This window comes from Gymnoscopelus braueri (genome assembly GCF_963280865.1).
Source record: "Gymnoscopelus braueri genome assembly, chromosome: 12".
NCBI classification, from domain to species: domain Eukaryota; kingdom Metazoa; phylum Chordata; class Actinopteri; order Myctophiformes; family Myctophidae; genus Gymnoscopelus; species Gymnoscopelus braueri.
The window spans coordinates 33048010-33068799 of record NC_137614.1 but is presented as its reverse complement, the minus strand read 5'-3'; the positions used below and the strand labels follow the sequence as shown (position 1 = coordinate 33068799).

General features: G+C 41.5%; 1 protein-coding gene across 1 annotated transcript in view; it reads left to right on the top strand.

Moving 5' to 3' along the window:
• The first annotated feature begins 3011 nt into the window (after window positions 1-3011).
• spen (spen family transcriptional repressor) overlaps window positions 3012-20790 on the top strand; it is a 31701-nt gene continuing 13922 nt past the window's right edge. The window contains exons 1-5 of the mRNA XM_080445655.1: window positions 3012-3428; window positions 7494-7814; window positions 16285-16902; window positions 19907-20064; window positions 20507-20707. Coding sequence (XP_080301781.1) covers window positions 3346-3428; window positions 7494-7814; window positions 16285-16902; window positions 19907-20064; window positions 20507-20707 — 1381 coding nt within the window. The 5' untranslated portion in view covers window positions 3012-3345. The remainder of the gene's footprint in view (window positions 3429-7493; window positions 7815-16284; window positions 16903-19906; window positions 20065-20506; window positions 20708-20790) is intronic.

Genomic DNA, 20790 nt, shown 5'->3' with positions numbered 1-20790 from the left:
GACGCTGGTTTGGTGCCCATTGGGTGTATCTTTATTGAAAAGCTGTGAAGTGACAGGATGTATATTCCACGGGGATTCTTTTTTTTTATTCCGTCATTATTCCACGTGAAAAAGGCTTGTGGAATAACATAGGAGGGTTTATAATATAAACCTGCGTAGCGGTCCGCTTTATTTCCAAGATAATCCAGGACTCGGATCGCCTGAGATGGAATTTTGGTTTCGTTATTCCACCACAAAATGTTGGCCTTGACAGTGAGCAAAATTGTACTATCCAGTGGTTTATTGAATTATTGCTTTATTTAATAGGATAGTTCCCATAAATGAAGATGAATTCGATGGAGACGGGGTGGTTAGGTTGTTTCCAGGAGGAGCGCCCGACCGCCGTGAAGATCGCCATTGAAATGGTAGTTATTCTCTCGGAAACGACAGTTACGTTCTTTACCAGTGTTGCCAGATTGCGTGAGAGAACTAAGCAAGCAGGTTTATGAAAACAAGCCCAAAAGAAGCAATTTATTGGCCACATGAGCACTTTAAACCTTTATACGTTGGTTATTTGAAAATAGCCGATCTACAAGGTGGTGTGATGCGTTGTGAGCTTGTAGATCTGCTATTTTCAAAGAAAAATCTTGGAGGAAAAAATGAGAAAATTTAGGAATATTTTCAAATACACAAAATCTTGTATGGGGGACGGGGTCTCTGGCACAAAATATTTTCAGAAGGTTGGGTCCACAGAAAAATAGCCTACATTAATTTGGGGGTCCTTGACATGAAAATGTTTGAGAACCACTGGTTTAAACGGAAACAAGCCCCAAATAAGTAACTACACTTTAGAAACAAGCCCAAAAAAACGCAACCCGCAACTACCAATATTTACCAGCGACTTTACAGAAAAACAAGCCCAAAGTCGCTTATAATAAGCCGACATGGCAACGCTGTTCTTTACCAAGCCTATTTCTAGACGAGAGGCGGTCCGCTGCGCATGCGCTCTCTTTTAATTTAACCCTCGATGTACGCCGGTGTCGTACGCCGAAAACAGTCGATTTACAAGCCCACAACACGTCAGCTCCGCGACGATTTGTGGGCTTGTAAATCGGCTATTTTCGGCACGCGACACCGATGTACGCCAAATTATAGCCTATTTAAGTATTTGCTTTTTTTTCTCCTTCTCCTTTTCCTTTTACCGCAGTGTTGCGCATGCGTGGGTCTATTTTAGAAAGAATGAAATGTTCCTTCCCTGACCAACGTGAAAAAAAAAAGAAGAAAAAAAACATCTACGTTGTATTGTGTTCTGTTTATTTTGTTCCTCAGATCATTTGAGTTACACCCAGGGGCGAAACAAATATATTTAGTAGGCCTACACTTTGATTGTTTTGTTGGACTTTTGGACCCGACTCGAGTCTGATACTGCTTGTGTAACTACCTATTTATTACCTATGGCTACCGCTACCCTAAAAAAAAACCCGGACTAGACCAAGTAGGCTAGCTGAGAAATCTACACTCAAAGTTGTACTTGCAACCCCTTTAGAGGCTATAAAGCATTTATTGGGGTAGCCTTTGTGCTGTTCAGCTATGATCTCTTAGATTTTCTATTTCCTTTGCTCACAGAGACAGTTTTCCAGACACACAGATCCTACAGATACCTCTTTGTTTCCCAGGAGTGGTCATGATTCCCACGCTTTGTATATAATGATTTATTTTCACAAAATTGCCTATTCATATAAAATCCTATATTATAGGCGAAATGTCACTTGGCTCAAGACTGTAAAGGGGATGCAGTCAGCCTATCCCAAGAAAATTCTATGCCAAATAGACATTCACATTCTCTTTTGGTCTCTTTCCTAAAGGCCAAATAGAAGATATAGTGGTCTCTTATATCCAACAATACAAATTAACCACAAATTATAATCTGTCAATCACTTGATTGATTGATTGATGTACTTTATTTAGTAAGACATGAGAATATCAGTACATGGAAGTACAAATTCACACTTGGCATAAAATAGGCTATAAAATGGCCAGGAAGCTTATGAAAATCAGAATTTGGAGCTGTTACACCGACTCAGGACAAGATACGGATGATCACGACACTGACTTTGTGACCTCAATCTGCCTTACAAAAGAACACATTGCTTTACTAAGCTCTACTGAAGGTCTAACTCATAAAAACGTCTTTAAATTGCCTCTGCTTGCGATCTCAGCAGATCTTCTTGGAACCTCCACGCACAATAACCTAGGGTATGCCTGGGATTTAAAACAGCCTGCAAAACGAGACGGTCGCCTGTCAGGGGATCCTCTCCAAAAACTCGAGCCTCCTCTCAGATGTCAAAGCCAGTGTTGCCAGATGTTGTGAGAGAAACAAGCAACCAGGTCTATGAAAACAAGCCCAAAAGAAGCGAGCCCTTTGCCCTTTAAACACAATACGCTATTTGAAAATAGACGATCTATAAGCTCACAACGCGGCGTGTTGTCAGCTTGTAGATCTGCTATATTCATAGAAAAATCCTGGATTTTTTTTTTAACAACACAAATCTTGTATGGGGGTCCCTGGCATGCAATATTTTCAGATGGGGGTCCGCAGACAAATACATTAACTCGGGGGTCCTTGACTTGAAAAAAAATCTATCAAAAGACACTGGTTTAAACAACAATAGGAAACAAGCCCCAAATAAGCAACTACACTTTAGAAAGAAGCCCCAAAACGTAATTAACCCGCAACAACCACCAATATTTACAAGCAACTTACCAGAAAAACAAGCCCAAAGTCGCTTATAATAAGCGGACATGGCAACGCTGGTCAAAGTCTCCTTACATTCAATAACGGGGGTATTCTCACGCATGCGCGTATGGGGGAGAAAGACGATCTCATCGAGGGGTGGGGGGGATTGGGGGGTTTTGGGGGGGGGGGGGGTGTAGTTCACACAATGCCACGCGTGCGCCGTATGCCCGTCATTACGAGCCAAGTTGCTGCTGCATCTTTTTAGGTAGCTACAAGCATTCTTTCGACAGCCAAAGGTCGCATGGTGTCAGGGACGCGCCTAGTCACGGGAACACTTTAGAGAGAGGGAGCGCGTTCACGACGAGATGCCCGGATCGCGCTTCAACCAACAGCGGAGGAGAGTATAATCAAACAGCGTGCTGCCTGCCTGCGCGAGGAGGATCGAACCCCCTTAATGTTATAGTTACATCGGGGTCAGAACGACCAAGTCAGTCAATGATTTCCACGGAGGAGCGTTCATTCCGTCGCGTTTATTTTGCAGCCAGCAGCTCTACCATTTTGCACGGGGTGGAGAGAGAGAACGACACCGCTAACTCGATCTGTATGATCGGGGGACAGGAGCGCACAGTATGGTCCGGGAAACCAGACATTTATGGGTGGGAAATTTGCCCGAAAATGTGCGAGAGGAGAAGATCATTGAGCACTTCAAGCGGTGAGTGAAACCCTGATGTGTGTGTGTGTGTGTGTGTGAGGCATTTGCAAAATGTACAAGACTTCGAAGTCAGCATGGAGCCAGCATCTCTGATCACATTATATTGAAGTCGGGATGAAGCAGGAGGTTCCCCCCTGTAATCGTTTGGCACACTGTGCTGTCAGCTCAGAGCTGAGGCTACCTACAACATTGCGGGCTGCCTGGGAGAATAAATGCATGGTAAAAAAGGAAACAGCCAAACTGTGGTTATCTATATACACAGTCAAATCCCCAGTGTTAATTATTTATTTAGCTCTGGAGAGTGTACACATGGATAAATTACCTGAAGAGTTTTTTAACTGTGTGGCATGTTTGGGGGGGCTCGCACTGTAATATAATATCCTAAAAGACTTTAATGTACAACATGTGTATGTGGTCTTTTCGTGGTGTGGCTTTTTTAGGACTTTTTCCCACGAGGTAACTCAAGAACAAGCGTTTCCATAGGCTACAAACACACAACACCACCCGGTGTAAACAAACTTCAGCTATGAGCAAAGGTTGATCCCCTGTGTGTGTGTGTGTGTGTGTGTGTGTGTGTGTGTGTGTGTTGCTCCAGTCTTCCACCTGACTTTTCTAGGAGTTTGTCAGTTATTCCCACACGTGCACGTCTCCTAACAAAATATGGTTAATAATTAGCCTGCCAGCACAGTAAAGATCCTCAGTGTTCATTTCACCCTGACAGGCATTTTCTTTCTGTTGATGTTGCAAAATCACACAGTGAAACCCTCAGTGTTGATTTAGGCTCATTGTTTACACTGATTGTTTTTACTGTGTGACAAAATACTGCAGAGAAATCCCACAGTTTTTTCCTCTCTGACAAGAACCAAAGATATCAAAGGCGCCGACATCACCCTGCAACATTGTTGCAAAGTGCGTTTGCGCAACTTGGCGATGTTGTAACCTTTTAATTTGTTTGCAGGAAGGAAGTTAAAGTATAATGATGCCTTTGGGTTCTCTTTGCAACATTGTAGCGACTCGCCTCCCCCCCGCTGCTGCCTGGGATGTGAATTTGCTTGAATGATGCATGCGCCTAAACTGTAACCGATCAGACGTTATCTCCAGTCAAATAAATAAGCCTCAACGTTATTTCGCCGTTTTGAATTATTGCGACTGAGCTTTAGTTGATGCCACATTTACATGACGTAACCTGCAGAGTCCATGCATTTGCGCTGTTCTTTGTTTATCGGAATCTAATGTGTGTGTGTGTGTGTGTGTGTGTGTGTGTGTGTGTGTGTGTGTGTGTGTGTGTGATCTGCGCGTGTGTGTGAGATCTGCGCGCTCTTGCTTTGCTGGCTGGAAGTGGCTTTGCTGTCAAGGAAAAATAGCAGCCCGCCTATCTGCTCCTATCCAAAACGAGAATAGTCTGTTCAGTCAAATATGTCGGGTTTCTCGTATTTCAATAACTACATGACTAAGGCAAAATAGGTCACAATCTGCCAATTAACAACCAAGTATCATATAACGCTGTCCCGTAATGACTCCAAATGGCCATTAATTCGATCAATTTGATCTGTTCGAGCTTTATTATTTCGGCTTGACGTCGGTGACTATAATGCTTAACTAGGCTATATAGCGACTCCGTCGTACAACCGAAAATGAGCAGATCTACAAGCTCACGGGTCTAGGATTCGGATGCATTGTGAGCTTGTAGATTGGCTGTTTTCGGGGGGCGCGACACCGCCATACCATGGAGTATAGGTCAAACCGGTCTTCAACCTTCAGATTGAGGAGCCTTTTAATCTTTGCGTCTTTCCATGCAACCTTCCTTCACCAAAAAATGGCTACTTTTCAACTCGTTATATAAGGCTATTTCACATTCACATTATAGTCTATTGTACAAAAAAAAGAAGCCTCATTTATAACACGTATTACGACGGTGTTGCTTGCCGAACTGAAGCTTATTTTTTTTCGGGAACCGATTTATATCGACGGCATAATAAGCCTCGTTTATACTTTAGTTGCGTGCCGGTGTCGTGCTCAGTAAATAGCAGATATACAAGCTCACCACGCGCCAGAACTTGTATATCTGCTATTTACTGCATGCAACACCAGCGTGCAACTAAGTATAAATGAGGCTATAGACGTCGTGTAGATGTTTGAGAATAGCGGTTAATTCACGGCAGGGAAATGGTGTCGGGGAGGTAGCCCGTATTATTTCAGCTCCATTGTACCGCCGTGTGTGTGTGTGTGTGTGTGTGTGTGTGTGTGTGTGTGTGTGTGTGTTTGCGCGCGCGCGCCAGTGTTGCCAGATCTTGTGAGAGAAATAAGTAACCAGATCTAGGAAAACAAGCCCAAAAGAAGCAACTTAAAGAACTCACCTTAAACCTATATACTGTATACATTGGAAAATAGCCGATCTACCAGCTCACAATGCGTCACGAGCTTGTAGATCGGCTATTTAAAATAAATCTTGGAATTAAACGTCGACTATTTGGAAGATTTTTGAAACACAAATCTGGTACAGGGCTCCCCTGACACAAAACATTTTCAGATGAGGGTTAGGGACTAATACATATTAATTTGGGGGTCCGTGACATGAAAATATCTGAGAACCACTGGTTAAAATAATAAAGCAAGCCCCAAATAACCAACTACACTTGAGAAACAAGCCCAAAAAAACCCGCAAGTAACAATATTTACAAACAAATTCACAGAAAAATGAGCCCAAAGTCGCTTATAATAAGCGGACATGGCAACAGTGGCGCGCGCATCTACGTGCGTGTAGCCGGGGTGGGTGGGTAGCCTATGCAGGTGCATGACAGCCCAACGTGTGATAGAAGTCATTGAAGATGGGGGACGGCAGGCACAATGAGTAAGCAGTGTGAACAGAACAGCTTTCTAAAATGGCGTCGGAGCCTATTCAATGTGGGAACGAACGGGCATACCAATATATTTATTTATGGGCACTTCACTGTCTGTCTATCTCCCCCCAGACGCCTTCTGAAAGATATGGTTGTTGACTAATTTCCCCCCCCCCCCCCAAGTTTATAATTATGTTATCCAAATATTACAATGTTATAATCCAGCACTAATGCATAATATGCCCACAATTTCCCAGGTTATTTTCTCTATTGTAGGTTCTGTAGGGGTGATTATGCAAAAAAAAAAGCAGGGGCGATGATGAAACGTGCCTGCATAACCACTGATGTAGCAGCCTTTTGCTTTGAAATGCCTTATAGCCTACAACTGTACAAGGTCTAAATTAGTTGATTTTAAAAGGAGATTGTGCAAAGCGTGTTATGCAGTCAAACAGACATTCTCAGGGTTAATTCTGAGAGTGTGCAGAAGAGAGAGTGTGCAAAATGGAATCAAATAGACCCGTAAGGGTTTGGTGTAGGCTACATTTGGCTCCATTTGTAGGCTACGCTTTCTGAGTTAAATTAACACTGAGAAATCTACTGTGAAGGAGCCCTGGCATTGCATAATGTATCTGTGGGTTCTTCTGAAACCCACGAGCAGTGAACCAGGATGTCAGTCACGTGTCACCCAGACCCCACGCAAGCTCAAGACGGAGCACCTCCCTCCCTCTCATGGAAATGGTCTGGGCATTGTTCGGAATAAATGTATGCATTTATTAATATGCAGTGTGCTAATGTTTCAAGCACAGTTGCTGGGTTACCGTTGCCTTGAGTGAGGTACCTTTTTCTATACAGTCGTACGTCGTTTGTAAAGCCATTTGTGGGATGCTCACTGCTTCCTCCCCATCACCATTAAAGGATCACAATGAGAACAGTTGATTAAATTGCCTTGATTTAACAAAAATGCAGTGACTTTACTAAGAGCCCATACTATGTGGCTGATTATAACCACTTAAAACCTGGTGTACTTACTTTAGCATGACAATATAATAAGATTATCAGAAATGTAAGAATTTTCAAAATGTTCAAACTCACAATGCTTCTCAATGCGACGTGTTGTGAGCTATTTGTCGTACAACAAAGTATATAGGGCTTATGTGGCTAACAAAAACACTATAAATTGTAACAAACCTGTTCATCTCATTTCCCTTCCCTTGTTCCCTCTTAGATATGGACGAGTGGAGAGTGTCAAGGTCCTCCCTAAGCGGGGTTCAGAGGGCGGAGTCGCTGCCTTTGTGGATTTCGTGGACATTAAAAGTGCTCAGAAGGCTCACAATTCTATCAACAAGATGGGAGACAGAGACCTGCGCACTGATTACAATGAACCAGGCACAATTCCTAGCGCCGCAAGGGGACTGGATGATAGCCTGTCATTAGGCTCTCGGGCCCGGGATGTAACAGGGTTCACAAGGGCGGCAGTGGGGCCGGTGTATGGGCCCCCTGCTTCGCTCCACAGCAGAGAAGGACGCTATGAACGCAGACTAGACGGGTAAGTGGACAAAGTTTCTCTGAAGGCAGGGGGACCTTGCTTTCTTGTATCGCCTCACCCCCAAGCATCTTTCCACCATCTATTCATTTAACTTGTTTGGGGGTTAAAGAGGATAAATCAGAGTTCATACTCAGGAATTAATCATTTAGGCATCCTCTCTAAAGTCCTCAGAGCATTGCCATTGCTCTTGGATTCATACTTAAGGTAGACACCAAGATATGCTGTAACTGAGAGCATGTTTGTACTTTCCGCACATAAATGTATCGTATCTCTGTCAGTAGTCGATAGTGTAAGTGGCTGTTGGGGATTATCTTTGTGAGCTGTAACATCTCTGTGAGGTGGATATATCATTTGTGGAAAACACGGGCAAATATTGGATATCATAAAAAAAAGAATCCCGGGATTATTGGAGTTTGCTGGAGAGAGAGAGAGAGTGGTCCAGCGTCCTTCCCTGGGATTCCCCTAATCTGGAGTTACAGTGCCCTGCTCAGTGGATTAATATCATCCCTTTTACTGTCATATTACAAAACAGCCAAGAGCTCATATTTACACATTTATGAGACACTTACAAGTGTCTGGATTAGTCAAATTGGGTTCTCAATCACTCTGCATCCCTCCTGGAGGGGTTTCCTCCCTTGTGATTTGGAGTCATGTGGATAATCTAACAAGGATATGTATACCACCCCTATTGGATTAATACCGGCCAGTCACCTAAAGGATATTCATCATGCTAAAGGTATGGGTTTTCCTCTTTCTTTTTTTTTCTTTCTTTTTTGTTTTGTTTGGGATTATATCTGGGCTCAGGGCATTACAGTTCAGTGCTGGGAGACCTCTACTGGTGATCGAACTTCATAGAGACAACAAACAGTGACTAAGTGCCTTTTTTCTTTTTTTCCGTTTTTCACTTCATGATGATTTTTATGTGATTATTATATATTTTTTTAACTTTCTGAACAACTGAGACTTGCGGTCTTGACGTGGGCGGTGGATTGGACTATGTTTGGATAATACAATTAAAAGAACTGTGACGGAAATTTGGGAGTAGAAAAAGATGCCGCCATTGGAGATTAATTGCCTGTAGCCTATGGATTACCTCACTCCCTCTTAAATGTGGAACTATACTTGTCCTTGGATACAACTGGAGACGTCTATGCTATGTCTGTAAACTGCATTTTAAAACTTTCCATAGAATTAGCTGAGGTTGCGGGACTGATAATTTGCTCGTTCTTCTGCCTGTGAAGGGGATTCACAGATAGACTTCAGATTTGTACGTGTGTCCACGGACTTCAAAATGAGAATTTCCAGTGGGAATGATTACACTGCTGAATATGAACAAGACGTCTGGATTGTAACAGGCTTTTTTTTTCTTTTTCTTTTTTCTGCTGACCACTTCTACCCTCTGATGGAATTAAGACTATTGTACCTCTATGCACAGTGTAATCAATGGGGAACGTTGTAGGACTGTTACAGATCAAGATTAAAGACTATTTTTCAACCGACTTCTTTTTGACAGATTAATTGCCGCTGAGGAATCAATGGAGTTTTGCATATTGAAGATGCTGTCCTGGATACTTTTTCTTTATTCGACTGGACTTAAAGTGCAACATTGATTGTATTTTTGCACATTATATTTTCTGCAGTCGTTTTTGGAGGTACATATGGACGGATATGGAAAAATTTTCCCCGACATACAAGATCTCAAAAAGGATTGGGACGAGGACTTTTTGTTTTTTATAATTAAAATGTGTACGCCAGCTCATCCACACACCTGAGGTCTCCTGCCATGCTGACGAGGATTACATGTCCTATTAATTTTGCTTCGATTTTTATGCCCACTCAACATTTTTTTGCCCAGTTTTTTTTGCTCACAAAGTTCTATCTCCCTAGATTGTATTTGGAAATATAGGTCAAGTTACCACTCTCTCAAAAGGTTGGTATGCCCTGCCCTGTGTATTTTAGCTGTTCTCTCTAACCTCCTAGTTTGAACCCCTGTCTCTCTCCATTTTCCCCACTAACCACAGTAGCCAGTAAATAGACTGTTATTACTGCCTGTTTGTCCTTAAGCAGACTCTGCACCGTACCTTACAGTATATTGTTTTCCTTTCGCTTCCTCTCACTTTTACCCTACTCCCAGCTAACCTCTGTGCTCCCTATACTCAATACTTGTATGTTGCCGGCATTTTTCATGTGATAGTTCAAAGTGAAAAATGTCCTATTGATGTAGGCCGGCTTAAGCGTGATTTATAGTTTGTCGCACACAAGTGTCATGTGCCGAAAATAGCTGATCTACAAGCTCACAACGCGTTGCATCCTGTGATGCGTTCCGAGCTTGTAGATCTGCTATTTTTAGTGCACAACACCTGCGTAAGGCGGAGTATAAATCAGGCATTAATGTAACACGTTAAACGATTAGAGCTGTGGAATGTTGTAATGTAATACTGCTTCTGCTAGCTTTTAAAATGCCACAGTGAGATAGAAATAAATGTTAAAATAAGCCTTAATCAAATTCAGCTTAAGTTACTCCCAAAGGAATGTTTTGTCAACCTTTTTTTATATGGTTTCAAATTGTAGTTAGATAATATTACATTTGGTTTGTAACTTTGGTTGTATCCTTGGATTTTAGTAAAACCAGTGGTGCATTTCTTATTCTTAATCAAGCATTCTGTATTTTGGTTTTATCCCAATACATGACAAACATGCTACAGAAGATGTCCTTTTAAAATAAATCTATTGTATTAATGCAGTGATGTTCACTAAACCCAGAAACAGTCAATGTGCTTGACATTCACCGTAGCACACTAATACTGTAATCATAAACTACTGATAGATATTCTGTCAAATATATAGCAGATTTCTTTTTTTCAACCTTAGTGAATAATGTAAAAGCCTGTTTTTGTGCAGAGCAAAATTGAAGGCTATCTATCGAGTGGTGTGCCTATCCCTCTGCCAAATTAGCATTTTCCAGAGCATCTAGGGGCCAAGGTAATCCATCAATTTCACAACACACACCACTGCGCCATAGCAGATATTCATGAATTCGGCACACAAATGATTAAATAAATAAGCTCACATTGAATTTGCCACGAACATGCTGTACCTATGGTATTGTGCAGCGCTAGACTAGTTCCTTAAAGCCTTTTGTTTTCTTCATCATCACAGTAGGTCCATGTAATCGTTGTACTCGTCCCACACTATAATGTGTTTTTGTTTTAAAGACTTAATAATAAAAGACAAGACTGCTGCCTGTGATCTAAAATTATATCTAATAATAATGCCATTACACTTGTAATAGCCCCCCACCCACCTTGGATATGACATTGTGCGTAGATAATGCTATAGGAAATGACTATCCCGTGGTCTATTTCTGTCATCCATAAAATCTAGTGTTGCATCTGGCAAATATTACCAGTTTGACCTTTTTCGTAAAATAATTGTTTTGTTGCAAAAATTCAGAAGGCACACAGAAAATATTGACTTTCAGAAAAAGCAACATCCTACTGTCAGCATTCCTATCAAAGTTGTTGAAATTAGTTCCATTAAATGGAAAACCTTTACATTTGCTTAGAATAAGTAAATCTACAAAAAAAAAAACCACTTTGCGCCACCTAGGTCCTGCTTTTGGAATGATTTTGAATAACTATTGAAGGGTTTGAGTTGTAGCTATACAAACTCAATGCAGGCCTGTGTGGATACAGCATGTATGAATACAAGAACGATCGCCCCAAAACACCTCGCAGGTCAAATTCGGCGACCTCTGAACGGTCGCCACCAGGTAGTCCTAAACGTAACCTCAGTAAAACTATGCCTAAACCTAACCTTATTCCTAAACCTAACCTCAGTAAACCTATGCCAAACCTTAACCTTATTCCTAAACTTAAATTAACCTCAGTAAAACTATGCCTAACCCTAAACTTATTTCTAACCTTATCCTCAGTAAAACGAATACAAGAACCGCTAGGGGCGAGCGGTCCGTGGAAAAAATGGGGGCGAGTGAGTTTTGGGGCGAGCGTTCCGGTTACCGCATGAGTACAATTATTAACATTTCTGATGGAAGCAATATATGGAGAGTTCATCCATTAACTATACAGTCAAATACCTATGCTTCAGTTCATGAAATGTGAACGTTTTCACTTCAGTAAGCAGGGAGGAGAGATTCATGTCTAATTATATGCCTGCCTCATTGAGGAAAGTGCTATTTTCTGACTGGCCATTACAGAGAAACAGAACAAAAATTCTTTCAATCAAAACCCTTTATATGTACAAAGATGTATACAATCTAAATAACAGGTGTTTTACTTAGACTTGTGTAATTTCTAACAAGATGTATTTTGCATTTATTAAATTGATTTAAATATCGATTTCTACAACACTGACATGAAACATTTTGGATGTAGTAAATCACCCAAACATTTGTATTCTTATTTAGCAGAGAGATACATGTGTAAATCCTGTGCAGGAAAATGGAATGGAAAATGGAATGTACTGTCTTTGTCCTAAACTTTACTTGACAGCTGTGGGCATACAATGTACGGTGACCAGATGTCACGGTTTGTCCGAGGTGTCCCGTTTTCAAGCTGGCTGTCCTGAGTGTCAACAAATATCTCTAAAACACAAAAATGTCCTGGTTTTAAACATTCACTCAACTGGTCACGGTTTCCAATACAATACAAATAATATAATATTATAGACTATTTGTTTTCAGCAAAGATGTTTATCATAGTCTGTCCCACTCCTTATTACCTAACCACCATCCACGGTGTTGAAAGGTGCAGTTGCTAGTTGCACTAAGCACCAAAATGATTGTCCCCATTCCTAGTGAACATGCCTATGTTACATGTGGGCACACAATGTACAGGTGCATGAACGTGCATTTAATTTAAGGGTCCTGGTTTGGAGGTTTGAAAATATGGTCACCCTAATACACTGCCAAATTCAGGACATTCATGGACAAACTGCAACGGCTCCTGACGGGCATGTTTATGTACAGCGCTTGTGCAAACCTAGTCATTGTTCTTGTGTTCACACACTGGACTTTGTACCAGCAGTTAGGTTGTTTCTTGGTTAAATTACTGCTCTGTCTTTTATTGCCTGATATGATTTCACTCCATCACTCATAGAATTACCTTAATTATCCGATCCCATGTTTAGTAAGTTACTGTAACTCTATACATTTTAAAACTTTATAACTCTTTTTATTCAAATTTTATACAAAAAGGAACGAAGAAGAAAGGGGGACTGGGACAATAATGTAAAATTATGTTAAACTATGTGTAAATCTAAAATGTATAAGTACCCAAAGACACTTTACAAATACTTTACAGACACATTACTACAAATTATAACTACTCAGAAGTGTTTCTTTCCTAACAGTTTCTCTGTTAGGGGTACTTTTGCGTTCTGTCATGCTGAATATTGAATTATTCTGCATTTCCAAGGCATGTGGAAAAAAACAAGGTTGTGGCTTGAAAGTCGCATGCATAGCCTGAGCCTTTATATTTGCAGCTCAAGGAAATAATGGCAATATAGGTTACCATGGCAACAGTAATGATTCCACAAGTGTAAAGGCTTATATCCATGCAGTATCTCCTGCAATACATTTACAAGGTCTCATTCATTCTGTTTATGCACATTCTATGTTTGATGGAATTAATTTGCGTCTAATGTAGAGCTGACTGAAACTCATTACAGCAAGCAACCCAGCATAATGTTCAAAACTAAGAGAAAGGGGTCATCTCTGTCTTTCAAATGGGAGTTAGTGCAATTTGTTATCTACCTTCAGGGTTCGTTTTGTAAACGAAACAGAGAGGCGGACATTTTCTTAGCCACTTAAGCCCTATACTCCTTCATACAACAAATGGTCAAGATAGTCAATCTACAAGCTCACAACGTGTCGCATCGCAACTACCTCGTTGTGAGCTTGTAGATCTTCTATTTTTTAATTTTTTTTTATACAAATAAATAAAATGGAAATGTTTATGAATTTAGCAAATTTGCCCAAAATTGGGATGCCAGGGTTAAAGTACTTAACATAATGATATTTTTCAACATAAATATCAAACGTATATAAATGCATTTCCAAAAAGTAAATGTATTTAATTCAGTCTGACCAGGAGCAGGGATAAAGCATATCCCCACTGGCAATAAAAAGGAATGACCAGAGATGGGTATCAAAAGCAGAGGTATGGATTTTCCCCCCATCCCCCACAGCAAATCGAACACTGTCTAAGGTAGACTAGACAGGGTTTTAATTGTCCCATAACCTTGACTTTTATGTTGACGGAAGTCAAGGTTAGGGGACAATTGATTTAAAGTCTGTCTGTGTGTGTAAAAAAATAATTATATATATATATATATATATCACACACACACACACACACACACACACACACACACACACACACACACACACACACACACACACACACACACACACACACACACACACACACACACACACACACACACACACACACACACACACTATATATAATGAGAAGGTCATCGGTTTGCCCCCTGGTCCGCCCGGCATTTTTGTCAAAGTGTGTCCCTGGGCAAGACACTCAACCTGTAACACCCTCCCACACACATGATTATCTTGACCATCTGAGCAGCCATCAGCTGGGTTAAGCAGAAACTGAATTCCCCCCATGGGTTTAATGAAGGTCTACCCTACACTACTGTATATGAGACCTAGCCAAGACGAGGTATAGTATAAAATAACACTAAAATGATAAAATACTAAATAAAGCAGTGTTAAGTAATACACAATTTAAAAACAAGAACAGTTTATCTACTATCCATCTTTAAAAATCTGGTAAAGAGATAAAGTACTAAAGTTTGAGTTTAGCATGCAAAGTCTGAAACCGTCGAGTTCATGTACAGTACATGGGCAGTTTATCAAGGATATTTATTTATAAGAATTGAATCAAGTGGATCTTGAAATCCACATGAGAAAGTTGTGGCCTAATGTGGATCTCGGACAGCCTGTGACATCGTTTAATTGATTGATTGAATTCTTTATTAGCAGTTTGCAAAAAAAAAGCACAGGAAAGTTCAATACAAGGTCTGCTAAGAGGATTTTAAACCCAAGAAAGCCTATGGCTTGTTTCCATTGGGGGCTTGTTTCCATTAAGCCGCATCTATTACGTATTACTCCAAATTTGGGTCTCCAAGCCCCATTGACTGACATTATACATATTCCAAACAATGTAGGAAAAAATACATGGAGTTACTAAGTTCGCCTACTGGCAGTATGCACAAGACAGTCGGCGCTTATCAGTATAGCGGTTTGCGAAATTAGCTCTGCACAAAAACACTTACGGAAGTTATGGAAACACGCTAGCCTCCTGCTGAGCCACACCGTAAAAATATACCAGTGTTGCATCCTGCGTCTTGCAAGGGATGGCCAATCAACTGAGTTGTACAAAATACAGTGATGGGTGTTTGGAATATAATTAAGAATGTATCTTAACGCTGAATGATGCAGGGGGACAAGCCTAGCCAAGGTACAGTAACGAGCAAATCTAGAAACAATATCACCATAGTCAAGCTGAGGCAGGGAAAGCCCAGCAACTGTAATCCTTGAAGACATAGAGAAACAAATTAGTGTGAATTTCAATGTTGTGCTTTGTCCCAACCAAATTCCAAAGTATTTGTAGCTATTGACAAATTCAGTGGCAATGCCATTTAATATTGAGTGAAGTCAAGTTTGTTGACTGGCAAACATTTTATTTTTATGTAGAAATACAGATGATATTAATCGGTTATCATGACATTTGTAGCATCTGTAAAAACACAAATTGCCCAGGATTAGACCGTTAATCACAATATGAAACATATAATAAAATGTTGAATCTAGATTTTCTTCAACTAACCTGGCAAGCAAAGCTTGTCATTAGTAAATCTAACAAGGAAGGTTTTGACCCCTTGTTAAACCCAGCCATGTTCCACAATCTGACACATTTCTTGGTTAATTTGAATCAAACTGTGGTACTGATGTCGTATAACACAGATAAGTGAATGAAATCTACCAAATGTAAATTCAAGATTTCGGTTTGAATAATTAATATTGCTTTATTATAAGTTATTCTTTGTTTTCACCTCATGACCTACTTTGGCTTCTTGGCCCACTTAAAATACTGTTTTAATTGTAGACCAGTTTATTAAAAAAAGCACTCGGTGGGAAAACCTAACTAATCTCAATACTCTCTAGCCATTTAAATCCTTTAAAGCCTTTAGCTTTGTGTCACTCATGCCAAACTTATTATTCACATCAAATAATCAGATTCCAAAATTACAACTTTTTAAAAAATGCTTCAAAATGTCCTGTTTTGACACTGTCTGTCACCTGTCCTGATTGTCCTGACTGTTCGATGCAAGAAGCTTTTCATGCTTCTGTCAGATGCCTGTCTAACAGGTGTTTTTCTTTCTGCCCATGTCTCTCCATCCCGTCCCTCTTCTTGTCACTCAGGGCTGCTGAAAGTCGAGATCGAGCGTACGATCACGGTGCCTATGGACATCACGAGCGCGCTGGCAGCAGCTTCGACCGTCAGCGGCACTATGAAACGGACTATTACACCAGGGAGAGGACTCTAAGCACGAGTGGGAGCGGTTCTGGTGCCTCCAGCGGGAGTGGGGGGACAGTCTCGGCGGTAGTTGGCACCAGCATCGTCAGCGCCGTCGCCAGTGTCAGTGGAACAGGTGGTGGTGGGGGGGGCGGGGCCACGCCAGGAGGAAGCGGCGCCTCGGCAGCCGGCACGGTGGGATTCTACCGCTCGCATAGCCGAAGCCCGTGTCGCTTTGAGACGCCAGAGCCGCGCTACGAGTCTCGTGCCAGAGAGCCTTTTACTTTAGCGAGCGTGGTGCACAGGGACCTATACCGGGAAGAGAGGGGGCGACGTGGGGACCGGCCGTTTCGCCACAGCCGCAGCCGCTCTCCGACACACTCTACCCATTCAAGAAACCCCTCTCCTCAGAGACTGGCAAGCCAAGCCACCCGTCCAGCCCGCTCCCACAGTGGCTCTGGCTCGCACAGCCGCTCGTCCAGCTCGGACTCTGTCAGCAGCAGCAGCAGCAGCACCAGTGGCAGGTGAGTGGAACTGCACTCTCCTGTGTCCAAGTGAAGGTGTCTGCTCAAACGACCAATCATTCTCAAGACACGTTAAGCTTTGGAATTGTTTAACTTTTCATGTTTGACTGCATTGCAGATGAACACGATACATATTTAGTTAATAACTAAACTAATAACTGAGAAACACACTTTGACTCACGTCAAGCTTTTATCTCTTGTCAATTGTTTGTCAGCACGTGGCCAAATTGGGAACAGGTGTTATCTAGCAAACCTGGTCCAGTTTGGTTCCAACTCATGGAAGCGCATGCTTCAGCTTGTGCTTGAGGAATTTTCACATCTAGAGTCCTCACACCAATCGGTTGGTTATACTGGGAGAGCATTATATGTGTTTATTTAAGTTCTACTGGGCTTTTATTCGAGTTCGTCAGAAGCGTTCTCACTTATGCTGCCATCTGGGCTGCTGCCTACCCGTAAGTCCCCCAGGAAGAGCATTATAATACATAATATCACCACTACAGTTTTATGGCTGTTAGGCCCGTGTCCACACACACTGCGTTTCATGAGAGGGAGGGTGCTTTGGATATCATCTTCATGCCACAAGCATGCAGATTCACACGCGCAATGTTCTAATCCAGGTGCGACGGGTCTGTGTGTGTTTGTGTGTGTGTGTGTGTGTGTGTGTGTGTGTGTGTGTGTGTGTGTGTGTGTGTGTGTGTGTGTGTGTGTGTGTGTGTGTGTGTGTGTGTGTGTGTGTGTGTGGGTGTGCGCGTGTGTGCATGCGTGCGCACATGCACGTACGCTGTGTGTGTGTGTGTGTGTGTTGGAACTGTTTATGAGCGGGTGTGTGTGTTCGCTGTGGGTCCACGACGCAGCGACGGGACGTGCACGTGTGTGTGTGTGTGTGTGTTGGAACTGTTGCAGGTACCAAATACAAAGTCACTTTCCATCCCTGATATAGGCCTACTGTCTGTGCACAGCTTATAACCCAAACTGCGCATACTTTGGGTGTTCGTATCCCCGGACGGGTATAGACTAGTTATTATTATTATTATTGTTATCATACAAGCCACTCTACCTTAAAACTTCTCATGATCAAGTAGATTGATGGGCACACACCTGTACACACATCACATCATTCAACAGGTAGCCATTATGACATTGATGCATACATACAGAATCCATTTTCCCATGCAAGCATGGAGATTTTGAACTCAAACTCACCAAATCATTGTATCCTTACGAGACACTTTATTATCAGTGCAACTTATATGTATATTTCAGTAAATGTACATGCTTTTTTAAGTTCACTGGAAACCACAATCTCAAACCTCTAGTCTTTGGATTTAACCTGTCATATCTGTTTTGAATGTACAATGTCGTATTATGAGGTTTCCCTGCACACTAACGGCAACATTTTGAAATGTTTTCACTGCGATTGCGCTTACCCTCAGAAGACATCAGAATGTTTTTGTGTGGCTCTACACAACCAGACAAATAGGATCTGACAGGAGCCACTGGCTCTCCACTATTCTCTGCTGTTTGGCGTTTGACTGCATCACAGCTGCACACAGCAGACTACATAGCTCAGAATGCATTTAGCGACACATGCGGTTTGACGAGGGAGTTCTACAGGGGAATCTTTGGAGGCGGCTGGTATATTTTCTCACTGCCTACCTCTGTGTATGGGCGATGGCTCCCCCCCTCCGTGAGATCCAGTTGGAACTGGAAATTTCTGGCCACTGCTGGCTCTCTGCCCACTCCCACAGGCCAGGCTCCATCAACGGCACTTCCGGGAGTGTCTGAGTTGAGGGAGGAGAAATGCAGAAGGAAAAAAACTGCGCAGAGCCTAGAAAACGGACACAGGCATGGGAATGAGAAGAGCGGTGTATGGGAGGGCATTGATTTGTACAAAACCTTTGTATAAGATTCAACAGTCGTATGCATATTGCTACAACATGAACATCAGGAGAAGAGGCAAGATGTTTTCAAGAGCCGAGAAAGACAGACACATTAATTGTTTTGTCTTCAGGATTTATGCAGATGCTCTTGTCTGTATATCTTGTTTTTACAGTCTTCACATATGTGTAGACACGTAGACACCGAATGTTCCCATAATATACCCTGTTCAAGAGAATAGAATTTTTAAAACAAAGTTACAAAGCACAAGGGGGAAAAAATATAGTTCACCAAGACAAAAAAGCACCAAAAATGAGATGGAAAGAGGACTAAAAATGAATAAGAAATTATAATAGTTCATAAGTGATTTAAAATACTGATTTACAGTATGTAGCCTGAGATGCACAGGCAGTGAGTTCCACAGCTGAGGCTAGTGAGGTATCAATTGTGGACTAACATATCTAACATGGAACTAAGAGCCTACCCTGTAAAGCTTTAAACATTATCAGTAGAATCTTAAAATCAATTTATGGGCAACCAGTGCAAAGATACAAGGGTGGGTGTAATATGATCTTGTCTCTTAAAGACTAGCAGCTGCATTTTGAACCAGCTGGAGGCGGGAGCTTTCTGACTGAGCCCTGAATATAGTTAAAATAGTTTAAATTTGATTACATAAAAGCACAGATGACCTTTCCAGATCTGAAAATTATATAAAGAAAAGGACTTGATTTTGGCTATGAACGTCAATTGGAGAAAACACATCTAATATTCCCCAACAGCCATTCGTTTGTCAGTGTTCGTTTGCTAAAATTAGACTCCTTGTGCTTTTTTTAAAACAACAGTTCCTTCCTGTGCCATGATTTATAGCTTCTATCAGATATCAAATGTCTGTAGGATTCAGTTTAAAATGTAGCCCATCAAAGCAATCCTAGCTGAGTGGATTTGGAGAATTCAATCAATTTCAAATCACAGCTGTTCACGTGTTGCAAATGTCAATTGCTCTTCTACATTCTGGAGGGCTTATTTTTTCACAATTTACTGTACCTGTACAGTTTGAGTAAATGATACTGTTGCCAGCCTCCCAGACATTTTTATCTCTAAGCCTGTGTTCCCTCTGTTGCTACAGTGATTCTAGCAGTAGTTCGAGCGATGACTCTCCAGCACGCTCAGTGCAGTCTGCTGCTGTTCCTGCACCCTCAGCACTTCCATTATCCTCCCTCGACAAGGATGAGCCACGTAAAAGCTTTGGCATCAAGGTCCAAAACCTTCCTGTGCGTTCTACAGGTGAGTGGCAAGCTGTGTCCATGTGCAACAAAGTGTTTTTGTGTTCAGAAAAGGCGTGTTTGTATTTGAATGCCTTTTGAATGTATTTGAATGCATTTGAAACATTTTGGTCTTAAAACCTTTCATCACTCTTGTCACCCTGCCTGCAGCGATGTATTGTTTTTTTGTGCCTGTCTGTGTATCTGTCTGAGTGACTGTGAACAAAATAACAAGAGTGAATGGGCAGTTTTTATTAAACTTGGTGGGAATAATCAGTAGGCTGCAACAAGAATATAAATGTATTGGTCTAAAAAATCAAGGTCAAGGCCAAAAGTACATAATTGGTCATAGAAAGAGATGTTGCCCACACGCCACGGTGCGTTTACGTTCACTGTAGGTTTTTACAATTATGATTTAAAAAAATAAAGATTACATTTAACTTAATGTGATCTGTTCTCTACAGATACAAGTCTGAAAGATGGCCTGTTCCATGAATTTAAAAAGCATGGAAAAGTCACATCTGTACAGATCCATGGAGCTTCAGAGGACCGCTATGGACTCGTCTTCTTTCGTCAGCAGGAGGACCAAGAGAAAGCCCTGGGAACATCAAAGGGGAAGCTGTTTTTTGGCATGCAGATTGAAGTCATTGTCTGGAATGGCCCAGGTAAATTTTGGATACCAATGATTTAATTAAAAACACAGATCAGATTATGTGCCAAAAAAAAAACGTATCAAGTTTATGAAGAG